This window comes from Gambusia affinis, linkage group LG01 (assembly GCF_019740435.1).
Source record: "Gambusia affinis linkage group LG01, SWU_Gaff_1.0, whole genome shotgun sequence".
Taxonomy (NCBI): domain Eukaryota; kingdom Metazoa; phylum Chordata; class Actinopteri; order Cyprinodontiformes; family Poeciliidae; genus Gambusia; species Gambusia affinis.
The window spans coordinates 24,729,738-24,746,478 of NC_057868.1; the positions used below are offsets into that span (position 1 = coordinate 24,729,738).

A 16,741-nucleotide genomic window follows, 5' to 3' on the forward strand; every position below is an offset into this window, starting at 1 on the left:
AGCTTTATTTATAAAGCACTTTAAAACAACCACAGTTGATACAAAGTGCTGTACAATCCAAAAACACAACAAAATAAGAATAATTATAATTACAAGTAGTTTAAAAACAAAGACATACACTTTAAACTAGATCTCACTGGTGTTGAAAGCCAAGTTAAATAGATGGGTTTTAAGACGAGCTTTAAAAGTGGACAGAGAAGGGGCCTCTCTGACCTGCAAAGGTAAGTCATTCCATAATTTGGGGCCCATAACAGAGAAAGCCCTGTCCCCTCTGAGCTTCCTTTTTGTTCTCGGTACCTCCAAGAGCAGCTGATTTGCTGACCTGAGCGACTGATGGGGTATGTGGGGATGAAGAAGCTCAGTGAGGTAAGCCGGGGCAAGATTATGCAATGATTTAAAAACAAACATAAGAACTATAATTAACAGCATTCAACAGCAGCACCCACTGTGGGTAAATGTCCTTACAAATGTGGCAATATGCATATATTTTGGGGAAATATAAAAGCCATTAGTGTCAGAAAACATTGTTACAATAAAATTTCTGTGTGCTGAGCTCCATCACTATTTTTTAGATCCATCTGGTGAGTCTCACTCCGGAAAAGCAACTCTTTACAAACTTAGCAACTTCTTCTATAGTTATTTTAAACTTTCTAAGAGTCTGAAGTGAACGTAAATATGGCTTAATGCAACATTAGTCGTCTTGTCTTAAGCCTGAATGAGGGGCAGACATACTGAAAAAGTACATTTTTGATTTAAAAAGCTTTTAAGGTCGATTCTGGTTGATAGCTTAATTTTCAGCACCACAACAATATTACCAATAGCTAATTTTAAGCCTGGTTCCCTCAGTAAAGATTTCCAAACTGATCACCGGCAGGTTTTTCAGTACTTCTCCGCATCACGACATGCTCATCAACATACATGAAACATACTGGACTGCAGCAGATAGACCTTCTTTTGATTGTTTCATCCTTACAGCTGCAGTCCTTCTTTGAGACAAATAAGCTCAGTTGTCTATTTGTTGCATTGGAGACCAAAGGTTACACCCAGCGCCTGCCCCTCCATTCAGGTGGTGGCGTGCCTGTTTTCCCTACGGAGATGTGGCCACGTTTCCAGGCGTGTCACATGAGCGGCTGGCAGCTGTGTCCTGCAGCACTATATAGGCCACTTATCATGTGACCCCAGAGACCGCTCCCTCCTCTTCTCCCTGTCTGAAGGACTGCCGGCACCGCCCCGCCTCAGACGTTGCTACCTGCAGCATGCAGCGTTAGCTTCCCCCTCCACCCCCACTACGCTTCACTTGATGGGACCCAAGCACGGACACAAATGCACACGCAGGCTCCCTTGCATATGTGAAGCTGATCCAACAACACAGTTCCATCTCAGTGGCCCCTTCTCTTCCCCCCCACCCGGTTCTGTTTGTGTTGATGCAGCTGATTTGTCATCTCCAGCTGTGTTAAGCTGCTGCATCTTGTTTCAGGGCAAACTGTGGCAGACACTACACTGATGTCAACTTCATTTTCCCTTTTTTTTTTTTTTTTTTTACTGGGTCGCTCGGCTCCGCTTTGATCCCCAAAGGCTTTACTAGTTCACACATTTAAAATCTCCTTTTTCCATCCGACTGATCTCCCTTTAATTTTTTTTTTTTCCCTCTCTGGGGAGGAAATATCTGCGCACAAACATGTTCACTGAAGTGTCTTCACTTAGCACGTCGTCACAAAGGCAGATGAAGTAAAAAAAAAAAAAGCTCTGGTGAAGGTCAAAATGTGCGTCAACATGAGGAGGAATACAAGGAAGAAGCTGTTTGTTTCAGAGGAAAGGCAGAAAAGAGGAGAGGCTCACTGTGAGATAAAGAAGGAGGAAAAGGGTCGACTGCGAGACGGAGCGCAGAGGATTAAAGCAGGCAGGGAGGGGGGAAGAGAAGGTCACTTCTAATAGCTTCTTCCACGTAATTTCATAACGTCATGATTGTCTCTCTTTGGTTGAGCCAACACCATTAGCTACCTGCTGTATGGACACTAAACCATTCTGCCACAGTCAGTATCTCGCAAGTTACCCACTGCAGGACTGCATGGAGTGTCTGCCTCTGAGACTGCAGCGTGTGCTTTACAGTTCAGTCACTTCTTTGGTAGTAAGTGGGACCCTTGAGTGTCTCATCTGTCTTTTGAGGATGAGTAGCATGAGGATGTGGGGGTTTTGTATGCATCACAGTTTTTTATGTTCTACACGACACTCAGGGTTTGCATGTAATTAGGGTGTTTTGTGCTGCAGGCACAGAATCTGACGGATGCTCCTACTAATGAAGCAAATGACACCTACAAGCAAGAGCGGCACGGCGTAAAGAGAGGTTGTGTTTGTGCATGTATGTGTACAAACCGTATGCTTCTCATTAGGAGAAGTGGGAAATATTTGATTTGTTCGCTTATCGTCATTGGTTTTGACTTTTTTTGGTTTGCTTTCTAGAAGAAGAGCTTTGGAAGAAGGAACTGAACACAAGGACGGCTGCAAAAGATGTGGCATCTCACGAAGAAACAGCAACACAAGATAGCATAATTTAACTCAAAACAAAAACAAGAGACTGTAAAACTTTCCAGAAAGCTTTTAAATAGCTTTATTTAAAATATTTTTGAAGATTTTGACAAAATAAGTATAATATTACTCAAAGTCTTCAGTTAGGTTTTTAAGCACATCAAGCATTAAACTGCACTTTTTCCTAAAGGATCAGGATTGCAGTAGGGGTTGAACGACTACATATTTTTTAAGGTCGACTACATCATGATAATAGTCGAGTCGATGTCGACTAGTCGCGGTGACGTCATAGTGACGTAAGCGTAAAAACCCTTCACAACTACTTGGAGGCTTTATTAGCTATTTTCACGGAAAATATTGACACCCCCCGACACACGCACACACACACTCCCCTTCTCCTGCTTTTACTAAGTCTATTATGGAGAATTAAAAGAGCAATAAACAGATCATTCTTCGTGAGCAGCGGGGAAAAGTTTGTTGTTTGTTTTTTTCTAAACACCGGCTGATGCTGATGATCTCTGGATAGTTACTATAGGAGTCAAATTATCACACTGACTACATGGTGCTTTTGGAACATCACAAGCCAAACTTGTTATGAACGGATCCCGTTTGGTTACAGCTGAATTCAACGAAACCACCTGCTTCTCCTCCGCCCGATGCGCGGCAGGAAGCTCTGCTGACTCAGCAGATTGAACGATTTAAGATATTTTCTAGTCAACGTCAACATGATAAAAGTCGAGTCGATGTCGAGTTGACTAGTCGTTGTGACATCTTAGCAACGCAAGACGCCAAGCTTTGGAGTAACGTACAGGCTTTATTACCCGTTTTCACGGAAAAATACGGCATTTACACAGAACAGCAACAAGTGGAACAACAAAACATCGGGATAGTTTATGATAAATAATAAGTTGCTGGGAAACCAACATTCAAAAGGAAACGCACATCTTTTAGATGGCATTACCACAGATCTTTATTTAATCAGCAACATAACATCATAATGTATTAGTTAGATCGTCGTGACAAAGACATCATAGCCGCTAAGTGACATCCTTAGCGGGAAGGGGCGAAGTTTTAGACGGCTCGTGTTTTGTAGTTGACTGCAGCTGCAACTCCATCTCCTTTAAAAACACTGTAAAACCACAAATATGCATCCATCTACTATCATTTAAACTAATGTATTAACTTATTTTTCTTGTGTCTTGTGACGTTTACTGTGCTGTCAGATCAGCACAGGCTGTCACCACCGGCAATTACATGACTGCGACTAGTCGACATGAAATGTAAAAACTCGCGAGACGTCCTAGAGGCGACTAGTCGACTAGTCGACTAATTGGTTCAACCCCTAGATTGCAGTGGTTCAAATTTCTCTCAATTTTGCAGTTAGCCTACTTTTTGGATCCGTTCTTGCATCATTTCCTCAATATTTCCTGACAAGGTCAACCTAAAAATAAATAAATGAAGATAAATAAGTAAATCAGCATTTCATTTCACTGCAATCTGTATGACACAGTATGTGTCACTAAAGTATGAAGCCAGAACTCCTTCCAAAACATTTTTTTAAAGAGTGAAAATGTTTACACGTGTTGGGAATTATAAAATGTCAATAAAAATTGTTCATCTTTTTACTCACCCCTTGAGATAAATAGTACAAATACATGACTTCGTATAAACATTATTTTAGATGATTTGAACTAGTTGGTTGCATAGCCAGGAGAAAAAAAGTTATTTATTTGTATATAACTGTTGTGGAAAAAAAAACTATTTCCAAGCACTGTTCAGGTAAAATCACTCAATCAGGTTTATTCATGAATTGTGCACAACTCAGAGAGCTTACAGGACAGTCAATAATGAAGCAGGTCTGGATGAAAAGCTCTGCCAGGCAGAGTTTTAGACAAAAGGGATAAGGGATCCAAAGCATGGGAAACAGACTGGTTCCCATGCAGCTGTGAAAAACAACATCCAACCTTCTACATGTAACCCAAATATCTTTATCTTGGTGTGACTATACGGGAACTTAGAATAAACATACAGCAATACAACTAGCAGGTGTGACCTTATTGTGATTTCTCCACATCAAAAAGTCATTATAATGAGTCGATTCTCATTTTTAAAAACCTTTAATGCTAACACTTTGACAATATATATATATATATATTTTAAAAGAATAAATTAGACCTGAGTTGTTGTTTTCTTTGCTGGTTTACATCAATTTTATGTATTCTGCTCAAATATTTTGGTTTTCTGCATTAGCTCTGCACTGAGATCATCCTTGCCGTCATCTTGTGCTTCCTTCAGTTTGATTACAGGTGAAATGAAATGGAAAATAGCCAGGCGCATCATGTTCCCGTTTATCTTTCCCATCATGTTAAAGTACATAATTTGATTGGATCTCTCAAACAAACCATGCCTTCTTTTTTTAACTTTTTTATAAATATGGCAAAAAAAGGGGAAAAACTGCAAAGATTTAATTAAGTATTTGTTTTTGAGTGTTATCTCTGACTACTGATTTTCAGTCTGGGTTTTAGTGTCTAAATTTTCTTTTGTTTGTTCGATTAACAAGATTTTATCCCAGTGTTTAATCCAGTTTGATTGCAGATGAATGGACACATTAATGGAAAATAACTAGGCTCATGATGTTCCCAGTTTTCCCTCCTATACCGTCCTGATCCAACCAAACACACACACACGCACACACACCTGCTCTGCTTCATTTACTTTGTGCATACTGGGTCTTGGAAACCATGGAGCCTTTATTTCCTGTAAATCAGTGACTGACAGTCAGACGACTATAAACATATTACCTTATCAGATGTGGACTAAAGTGAGCAGCAGCAAACATGTTGTTAGCAGAGAGAGCTGGAGGCAGCACTCCATCTGCAAGACTGGCTCCATTAGCAGACAAGAGAGATTAGCTGACCTGCTGACACACACGCTGATCTTTACCGATACACACTGTCTAACACACACACACGCACACACACAGGGAACCTGATACACTATTACATTGGCGCAACACCCTGATTTGACCATCACAAAGCTTTTACTGGTGACAGATCTCCTTTTTTAAATATTTCCCTTCTCGGCCATTAACATTTTGCTTGTTTCCTTGTTGTAACAAACCACCTCCATCTCTCTCCTTTTTGTTTTTTTGTGCACTTTCGATACATTTTTTAGACTGTTTGTTGTTGTTAGCCCTCCTCTCCTAAGTCCCGCCGGTGTTGCCCTTCTTTCTCTTCATTGGACATCCTTTTGTTTCCTTCCTTTCTCTCCATCACTTTCAGCAATCTTAATGAGTCCAGTCCTTTCTTCTTGAATTATTCACCCCTTTTTTGTCTAACGTATCTATTGTTTCTTAAGGGGAAAAACGTTAATAAATAAATCAAAACATGTTTTTTTTGTCCTCTCTTTTTTTTCCTGGTTCTGTGAGTTTATTGGTGTGGAGAGAGAATATGAGATGCCTTCTGTGAATATTGAGGATTTTGTAATTTAAATTTGAGTAGGATGGGGATGTAAATTATGCATGCTTATAAATGCTTAAAAAACGCTCAACTTCCAGTGCTACACGCTGGGTTAAGTAGGTGTAAACAGGCATAAAGGCTGTGTTTTCAGTGATGCGTAAATGGGCGTGAAGCTGCCTTCAAGGTGTTGGCCTGTCAGTCGGTTTGCAGCAGCAGAGTGTGTACGTGTGGGCGCATATGTAAGCGATACCGCAAAACCCCGTTAGTGACCATATGTGTGAATAACTGAATTTGTATGTACAAGAGTAAAAGGGAAGATGGGGGGTGTACTGTGTAGAAACGGTTGTTGTCAAGGCAACCAGGATGTAAAAGGGAGTGGGTGATTGCCCTTATGGTTCTTTTGCCAACCTTTATTTTCTCCATCTTTGAGCCACCCTGCTATTAGCCCTTAACCCCTGTCCAAACAAGCGGGGCGGTGGCTGCTCACTGGGGACGGCGTGGGCTTTTGGAAATGAGGGGACAACACCACGAGGCGTGCTTTCACATTAGCGCATTTGGCCCCGGTAGGCGTAGCAACGCGTCTAACTGCAGAGCTTATGCTAATAGCGGGTATTGATAAACGTGCTGTCTGTGTAGCCTGATTCCTGATAAGCTCTAGCTCCACACTGTTTCTTTTTGTCCTCCTTCTCGCTGGACAATTTCCATTTTCAACACGTCAACTTGGCCTTTTATATAAAGAGTATCACGAGCAAGAGGTGGAGGTGGGGGCGAGGGGAGGCATTGCTAGAACCTTGTTGTGTTGCACTGCAAAAGCCTCTTTTCCATTAAAGTTGCAAATATTGAATTAAGCAGCCGGTGTTGTCTATTGACTGAGCTGGAGTGCTGCCGCAGCAGTTTATTAGAGTGATAGAGGGAACATGGGGGCTGATGCAGAAAGGAGAGGAGGTGGGGAACTACGAGATTTATTGTTGTTGGGAAATGAGAAAAGCTCTTAGTGTCAAACACTGAGAGGGCTCAGAGAGTCAAAGACTGATGAAAAGGTGACAGGAAATTTGGTTTGTCATCTCCTCAGATGGCTCCCATTTTCAGGTCTGGTAATGGGACTACTTTTAGACAAATGTGCACAAAATTAAAATGCGGTAATCTTCGCTGAGGTGAACAACACAGTGCCTTGTAAAGTGGCATGCCCCCTAAATTGGTTCAAAATCTGTCTTGTTTCGATCAAAAACTGCATTATATCAGTTTCCCCTTCCCTGCTGAAGAGAAGCATGCCCTCAGCATAATGCCACCAGCACCATGTCTCACTGTGGTAATGATTTGTTCTGCCAAACATTGTGTGCCACAAGTGGGCAACAGCAACAGCCTACAGAACTGCAGGGACTCGAACCATATAGCTCAGTGAAAATGAGGCATGTCACCCTTCTGAGACCTCCACAGAGCAAATTTATAGAGATTGATTTACACCTTTGTGGACTCTCTGCTGGTATGTTTTGTGTTTGGTAGTTTATGCTAAATTTAAAATAGGGGTATTAGAGTAAATTGTTGTGATTCAAAATGACTACCACACTTTTTGCGCTTTTATTTCCACTCGCATTACTGCGGTTGCAATATGGCAAAATGTGAAAATGTCCAAGGGGTGTGACGTTTTTTCATGACACACTTTGACATTTAACTGTGATCTTGTGGAAAACAAAAGCTGCGGGTGTTATTTCACATGATTTGCAGTATTTTCCTGCCGAAGCGACAAAGTGGGCCTGAGACTTGTCTCACTGTAACAGAGTCATGCATTAAGTATGACTCTGCCAGAGAGAGGCAGAGAGGAGGCTGAATGTGAGAGAATCAGACAGCCACTCCAAAGACAGAGGGGCGGACGGTCAGCAACAGCCGTCTGAGGCTGAACCACATGAATGAATGGAAGAAAATCAATTATGAATCTGGGCGAATTCAGGGCAAATAGTGCTGACAGGAAGAGGATTTTTTATGAATAATTCACTCTGCAAGGATCATGACCCCCTATTGGCATGAGCTTGTATTCCAAACATAATTTCTTCTTCTTGGACACTTGCTTCTAATTCTTTACTTTGTTCTTTAGTAAGTATTGTGTTTATTATGGTTTAAATCACCCCATCCCTTCAATATCTTTCCACTCGTCTCTTTTTCATCTTATGTTTCTTCAGACAGACAAACCCTCGGGGTACAACTGGGGGTAAAGGGGGGCATGTGTTCATTTATTTTTCTCCCCCTCTCCTTCTGTCCTGCATCCTCTCCTCCTTACACATCTTCACAGCTGGAGGTAGTTAATATTTAAAGGCAAGGCGTGACGAGACGCACAGGACCAGCGCGCGTGCTTGAACACAAGTGCACACACATGCTCGCCCTGTAATCCAGTCTCATTGGATCACAAGTACGCCGAGGAAGGCTTTCAAAACCTACATTTGCATAATCTGCAACGGGGAGACAAAATAGACTGGGCTACATTCATCGGCGTCCAAGCGTCGCACGTGAGGACGAGTGCTGATATGAATCAAACAGCGCGTACGTGTGGGCGGTTGGTTGGCACGGCGAGGATCAGATAATGTGCGAAACTCAAGACTTGATTAGACTCTTGAGGTTTGATGTTGTGTTTCTACTTAGACAAGAGAGCCTGTGAAGGACCCAGTGTGCTTGGCAACGCCCAACATGTCAATTTCACATTAATGAAGACGTTTTGTTACGGAGAGACAGGAGCAAACGGGTGGCAGAGAAAGTGTGTTCTCTGCGGTTTTGCAAATCAAAACTGTGTGAACAATTTTAAGATCTGTGAAATCATTTTTGATGATTCTCTCCAAAGAAGTGAATTCCTATTTCAAAACAATCCCACGAGACTCTTTGATATTTAAATATTGATGTCATTTCTTCAATAAGTGGTAACTGAACATTGTAATTTGGCAAAATTACCATTGTTCTGTCAGTCTGCATTGTGTTAAAGGCAAGGCGTGATCTGTGCAAAATGTGAAGGACACAAAAATTAGTAGTTAATCTTTGATAATGACAGCAGCAATGACAGTGTAGCGGAGAACGTCAGATACACTAGAATTTTATGTGAAAAATGCCTCAAAGCCTGACTACATAAATTATTGAAGCATCTGGGAAATTGACTTGGTCCATTCAGCTTGTGTGATACATGAACCATTGGCAGCTAATCTTCTTTCACTCTGGGCTCCTTGTAAAGAAGAAGAAGAAGAAACCCCCCCCCCCATAAAAAAACAGCCACACCCTCACATCTCAACATGTCTGCCCTCGCTTCACACTCTTCCAGTGGCTGAACAATTTTCTGATGGCACCGTTTGACATTCCAGCGGTGCTAATAGTTTTAAAAAGCACTTAATAGCGCTGTCAGGTCACCGGAGCCCCAGCTGCAGCGAGCCATCCCACGCCTGACCTTTGACCCTGTCCAATGAAGCAGGTAACAGTGCTGAGATTGGATCATTGACGGCAGCGCAGCAGTCGCTCAGATAGAGAGAAGTCGGGGCAGCTGCTTCGTTGTCGGTGTCTCGCCCCTGTGATAATGGAGCAACCTTCTGGCTTCATGCCGCGTATGCAGCTTGGAAGTTGTCCGTGTGTGTGTGTGTGTGTGTGTGTGTGCGTGTCTGGGCAATCAACGTGTTTGGGTTGTCCTTGTTACATAGCAACGCTCTTTCACGTCGCAGTCATTTATTTCTTCCTCCCAGGCCATTATAGTGTTCTCCTTTACTGCTCCTTCTGAGCACTGTAGGAAGACTGTCTCAGGCAATGTCTGCCCCCCTGACTGAAGCCCGCTGAACCATGCTCTTTTATCTGTGTGACAGAGGTGTGTGTGCTTGCCTGCCCTCCTTCCTTTCAGACAGTGTTCATTCAATACAAGCTTCTTTGTTTGTGTCTGTCTACAAGTGTTTAGATCAGAGATTTGTTGCACATTTCAGTTCAAGTTTTGGCAAAGATTTAACCTGCTTATATCAGTTTTTCATCTGATTCTGCTTCAAGGTGCTTAATATATCTGCGACCACTGGTATCGTTAATCTATTATCGATATGTAGAACAGAGGCAAAGTCACACGGTGTGTGTGTGTGTTATGGTAAAACTGTGTTTTTCTAACCTAAAACAAAGATGAAATTATCAAGGAGATAACATTTTAAACTTCTGCTCTATATGGAGAGTTTTATATTGACGATTAGCATGTTTAGCATCAATATAGCATCAAGATAGGTTTAGGGTTAGCATCAATAACTGTAAACAGCAGTCTCTGTGTGTATTCGCTTGAGATGTGGAAAAAAATTATATGAATTTCCTGTAATTTGTCCAAAGCTCCTGTGATCGTTTGAAGTCAGTTCCTAGATTGCACCTTCGAAAAATGAGCAAAACATCAATGTTCTGCTGTTTCTAACTTGAAAACGTTAGCTGTGAAACAATCAATACTGCTAAAGTACCCAATGGCAAAGCAGCTTTGCCATTATAATCACAGAATCATATAATCTCACATTACCCCACAACCTGAATTTAGCTGAGATTCTAAATGTCATTTTCAAAACTGTCATATATGTCAGAGCAGCCTGGGTGCAACCCTCCACTGATATGTAATGTCATGTCTTTTAAATATGAGAGAGAGTTTCCACCAAACTGCTGGTTGGAGATTTGCTGGAGGTGAAAGACGCCTGTGTCGGCGTGCAAACGTTTGAGAGAGCTCTTTGGTTTTAGTCTGTTGTCCAAAAAACAAACAAAAAAAACCCCGAAAGCTTCTGGTTTGCATCAAAATTTCACTTTGTCATCTAAGTTTTACTCAAAATGCTTTCATAAGTTATAATTTTGCACAAATTTTAATATTGTCTTCTGAGTTTTTTTAAATAATATTTTCCCTGATTACAGACACCACTGGACTTCTCTGTGCAGCTGGAGCAACAGTCTCCTCAGGGACGTGTGATTGGCAGGATGACAGCCGTTATGCTGCTAATCATTAATAGGCATCTTACTTTGCTCCACTCAGTATCACCTCAGTCTCTTTAGAGAAGGCTAACAGGCAAGTTCGCACCTTAAATCAGATTAATCCTGGAGTTAAACCCAAACTAGCTCTGCTGCGTTTGTCTGCCTCTAAAGGCATTTCGGAGATGCTGACTTAAGACTAATTGGCTTCTTGTCTCTGAAGAACAACAGCTAAAGAGGCTTTAGCCTGATGGAGAGACTAGGAGAGAAGAATAAGACAAAGGAAAAAGTGAATGACGCCCTCTAATTGTGGGATCTTGCATCATGTGTGAATGTGGACTGGAAGGATGAGATAAGTTGCCTTCCTCTCCTCCTGTTTTCCTTCCATAGCCTTACCTCTCTCTCTCTTCTCCTGTTCTCCTCAACAATCTCTCTATCCACTTTTTGTCAGTCCTAAAGTCCTCCTCCCAGTTCCCCTCCGTCTCGTCGCTGCATACAATTATTCTGAAAGGCAGGCGAGTGAGTGCAATGCCTCATTTAATCCTAAAGCTGTTAGCTTAAACTGCCTTATTAGGGGTTTAGCTCCTGTTTGTTCTTTAATTTAATATGATCTGATCTCCCCTGTAATAGAAGAATCCCACATTTCTCATTCGGCTCTTTCTCCTTTTACTTTCTCCCCTGAGTGACAAATAAAATATCAACAGTAATTACTGTGGCAGCCATTACCCACTCGATGAAAGAAAATGAAAGATAATCACCACTCTCCCACCTTCTTCCCACCCTCCGTGCTCTCTCATCATCTCCACCTCTTCTCTCTCACACCTTCTCTCTCTCTCTCAAGGTCACCCCTCTCTCAGATGCTGTGGCAGTGCCAAAAAAGGGAGGTAATTTGAGCCAAAAATTCCCTCCGCTCAGCCTGTGGAGCTGTCAAACAGCCCCTCTCTACCCTCCATGTGTCTATTATTGCCACTTTCTTTTGTCTCACATGCGCGCGTCTTAATCATGGTGTGCCATAACAGCTCGTTGTGTGTGATACCGAGCAGTGTAAACAATCAGCAGGCTTGCTCCACGTGGTGCCGCAGGGAAGGATGGCCGGCTTGTGGCGGCGGGCCCTGGTTCCAACCGTACAGATGGAGTATGGATAGAGTCCCAGGAGGAGAGGCTCGCCTCACTCCCTCTGAGTGATAGCATCTTTATCACATCTTTCTCACAGCACTGCCACCCAGACGTGTCACTTTTCCTTTCGTGACTTTGCGACGCGGCTCTCATCCCTCAACCTTTCGTCAACTGATTACGCGTTGTGGAATATCAGAGTTTGGCGCTTCCTGCATCTTGTTGTGGTATTCTCTCCATCTGTCCCACTGAATGACCTCTTCACATGGTTCACTGGTCCTGTAATTAGAAAATGTATGAAGGCTTTTTTTTTTTTTTCCTAGCACATGGACAGGTTTGGGACACTCGTCGGTGACGGTTTTATTGGGAAGTTCAGGAATTTTGAAGGGATGTTTTGGTGAAAGGCTTAAAGGCAGTGAAAACATTTTTATCGATTCTCTTGGTGTCTTCATACCGGACTGGACAATGAACCATTTAAAGTGATCTTCTGTATTTTACTCTGTATTTGAGTTTCACCGGGTGTCCTGATCTTGTACATTTTTCAACAGTCAACGGACTCAAGTTAGGATCAGAATACAAAATAAATGAATAATAGAAAGAAAATTTGTTTTAAAACGTTTTCAGAAAAGAATATGCAGCAAAATTCGACTACATGTAAGATTTGATCATTTAGTGACTCTCTCCATAATTCATTAATGTGCTCATCATACCCAACGACGGAGAAAAATAACTTATTAAAGTATGATTTGTGTACAAGTACCAAATGGATGACAAAAATGGCCACATGTAGGTTTAAAATGGGCTTAGCTGTTGGCTAAAGGGTAATTAACTCCAAAACAATTATGTACACAAGAAACTGAAACTGAGGAGGTTTGTTGTTCAAAATGACCTTGCTGTATGAAACTGAAAACAAAGCATGCTTTCAGTCAGGAAATGCTTTAATGACCCTGCTTGTAAAACCTTTAAAGTATTTTTGACTGAAAAAAACAGAAAATTTAGCTCGTCATCTTCATAAAAAGACCAAGCTTTTGCGTGTACTCCAAATTGTTCAAAACTGAAAACTGTAGCAACAAAGCGACTAAAGTTCTCCATCTCTGATGGCGACGTTCATCGGCTTCCTCATAAATAACCACCCATTGCAAACATGTGGAGGGACTTATTGTTCAGATGAACTGATCGCTTCGTCTGTTTTATAAAAATTTTAATGCAGATGAAACTTTAACTTCTTATAGAATTTTACCAGAACCTTGCTGTAATGACAAGGTTGAATTAAAACCATCCTTTGATAACTCTGTGTCTCAGTCTGACCACATGCTGCAGGGTCATTTTCTCTCATTCTAACACATGACCCCCCTCTTTGCCCTGCCCTCTTTTTTTTCTTCTTCTTCTCCCTCCCCCACCTCCACCCTTCTTATCTGTTTCAGCCTGTAGACAGTTTCCTGCAGGAGGACAAGGCACTGATTTAAAGCCCAAACAGGAGAGACAGAAGGCCAGCAGGACCGGAGACATATGAAGCGAAGCCAAGACCTCTAGCACGTGAAGCACATCCTGACACCTGCTCACCTTCGGCGTGCGCGTGGTTGCCTCTGTGAGCATTGCACTGTGAGCAGGTGGGACTTTGATGGCACTGTGAGCGATGCCTCACATGCAGCGACAGCAGGTTTGCAGTAGGGGGCAGAGCTCCTCCCACCTCCTCCCCCTTGTCCTAGCCCTCCTTTCCCTCGCAGTCCTGCCCGGCCGGGCAGCCATCGAAATGCCCTCCAACTGTGAGTACTGATTAATATCATGACATCCAGAACAATAGTCGAATGCTGGAATGAGATTAGCTTGTTGTGTTAATTGCATTGTTGATTCATCAACGCACACCAATAATGATCTTTAATCGTGACTAATTAGAGTAGATGAACTATGTGAACATGTTTCCTCCTCAGTAGCTTCAGTATTTAGAGGAAAAAAAAGCTCTGAATATTACTTTCAGGGGTATCGCTGCTTAGCGCTCATCTGGACAAGTGGCGTGTGTAATTACTCTGTAATTGATCCCTTCATACTGCATTGATTAGTCCCTCTATTGATCTGGTTTCCTTGGTGAAACCTGTTTGAAGGGAATTAAATCAACAACTTGGTCACACAACTAAAATCCAGTGAGCATTTTTCACCCCCCCCCCTTCATCCTATTTCTTCCATCGCCTCGATGCAATATGTGGGCATTAAAATTACAGCTGAGCTCTGGGCCCGGAGGGAAATTGATCTTCATCTCCTCTGCCGCCATTGCTGCTCCTGCTGCTGGCCAACCCACCAAATATTGTTTCCTCTGCTGCTCTTGTTTTTTTCTTTTTATTTCCCTACTCTTTATCAGTACAAGTCCCAATCCTTCACCACCTACACACACTTTGAAATGGTGAGAACACAAACAAAGCGAGTGCGAGTCCTCGCCCGAGCCAAGCCCACATGCTCCCTTCAAGAAAAAGATGATGAAACGTAGAGATTTTTGCCATCTAATTCCCAAAGGAACAAGGTGACGCAGAGGTGAGGAGGCCAAAGACGATGAAGGGATGATGATGAGGAGGAAAAAAGGGGGATAGACGTGGGTCAAACATAGGGATGGGAAAGGTCAAGGTTTTCCTGCCTTTCAATTAGGGAACCTCTAACATATTGATTAGTTACTGAGGCGAGGCATCTATCTATCTATCTATCTATCTATCTATCTATCTATCTATCTATCTATCTATCTATCTATCTATCTATCTATCTATCTATCTATCTATCTATCTATCTATCTATCTATCTATCTATCTATCTATCTATCTATCTATCTATCTATCTATCTATCTATCTATCTATCTATCTATCTATCTGTCTATCTGTCTGTCTGTCTGTCTGTCTGTCTGTCTGTCTGTCTGTCTGTCTGTCTGTCTGTCTGTCTGTCTGTCTGTCTGTCTGTCTGTCTGTCTGTCTGTCTGTCTGTCTGTCTGTCTGTCTGTCTGTCTGTCTGTCTGTCTGTCTGTCTATCTAATCTCTCTCTCTCTGTATTAAACTAAAATATTTCCTCTCATTTCTTTCACTCTGCCCAACTCTGTGGACGGACAAACTGCACAGGGGACAGTAAGTGCTTTTAACTCTCTTGCTGTTTGTCCTATATTAATGAATGTACTGCTCAAGTTCATTGTAAACACTTTCATTATGCCAGAGATGCTATTTTCCATCCTGCTGACAGCGGTGCATTTGAATGAATCTGGCATCGGAGCGTGCATTAGCCGTGTTGCGCTCGCGTGCCGATCCGCGTGAGGCCAGCTTCGGAAAAAAAAAAACACGAGCCTGTTTGCGTTTGTGGGGGTTGTGTTTTAGTCTTGTGACCAGCAGAGGGGGTTGATCTTTTTACACAAGACGCACCAGAGCACGGAGTAGTCTACAATGATTTATTAACAAATTCCATTAAAACATTTTTCCTTTAAAACATGGCCTCAGGCCCACTACTCAGCCCCTAAAAGGAAAAGGCATCAAAATAAGGACAATTTAAGTTGTTCCCAACAAAATGAATGAACAAACAAAACATGCAATGCAAAAGAAAACAAATTAGTAAATCAAACAAAGGAAAGCAAACAAATTAGTAATTTAAATAATAAACAAACAAACGGCAAAGAAAAGAACACAACCACTGCAACCGATGGGACAAATTGTCATTGTCCGACTTCTAATGTCTTTTCACGGGGGGCCAGAGGAGTCGTGCCCCGCTCGTTCGGCCAGCCCAAGCGTCAGCAGGCTCCGTCGAGAGCGGCCCAAACAAAACCGGCAAGACAAGACAGCAGGAGCGTCCAAGCGCTGCAACTCCGAAAGAATCCTAAATTAGAAAACTCGTTAACCCTGGATTCAGGTAAAATAAACAAAATTCTAAACCGGTAGCTTACCCAGATGTGGTGACACAGCCGACCAGGGAGGGAGCGGATCAGCAGGCGAGGGCTGGATGGAAGCCGCTCGCCGCACCAACCTCCAACTGCAGCCGCCAACGCCAGCTGCGCATAGCGCTGCAGAAACGCACGGCAGGTATTGCACCAGAACCGACAACAATCCCAGCCCAGATGGCAAAATGGCACTTACTATTTTGGATGAGTGGATCGAGCACACCAGCCACTTGGGCAGCCAACATACAGTGAGGAAACAAGGCACACGCACCTCGCAGCGGACTGCTCAGCTTTAAAGCTATCTGCCCCGCCCACCAATCAGTCGCTACACCTGGTGTGTGTAGTTGGGAGGGTGGAACACCATCCCACCACATTCTACCCCCCGGTGTTGCATCGTCGCCCCGACGATGAATCTACAAACCTCAGCACCAAGGACGAAAAACTGCTAACTGGGAGTTGGAGACTGGCTGACTAGATCCTGCAGTTTGACCCACAGGTCGAGGAAGATGATGGACAGTATGCTGACCAGCCCTGGAGCGAACAGTGCGGCGCAAGGGTAGAGGAGCTGTCCCAGAAGTTTGAGCAGGGTGACCATGTCCTGAAGCAACCTGTGGAGCTGCAGAGGTGGATGGTACTGAAGTATCGGGAACCAATAAGCACAAATCATCCTCCATAGAGTCATCCAGCCCCCCTGAAGGAAAGGTAGGTTTTAACTGCAGGGGTACTGGCATAGGCTCTGGCCCAACCCGAGCTTTCAGCATGTCACGATGCACCTTTCGAGTTCTCTGCAAATCACCTACAGGAGCCACA

At 42.9% G+C, this 16,741-nt stretch overlaps 1 protein-coding gene across 1 annotated transcript in view; it reads left to right on the plus strand.

The window, feature by feature from the left end:
- The window catches only part of LOC122836889 (neural cell adhesion molecule L1-like), a 61,153-nt gene that overhangs the window by 15,064 nt on the left and 29,348 nt on the right, over positions 1-16,741 (plus strand). The window contains exons 2-3 of the mRNA XM_044126864.1: positions 13,457-13,798; positions 15,129-15,134. Of these exons, the coding sequence (XP_043982799.1) occupies positions 13,669-13,798; positions 15,129-15,134 (136 nt within the window). The 5' untranslated portion in view covers positions 13,457-13,668. The remainder of the gene's footprint in view (positions 1-13,456; positions 13,799-15,128; positions 15,135-16,741) is intronic.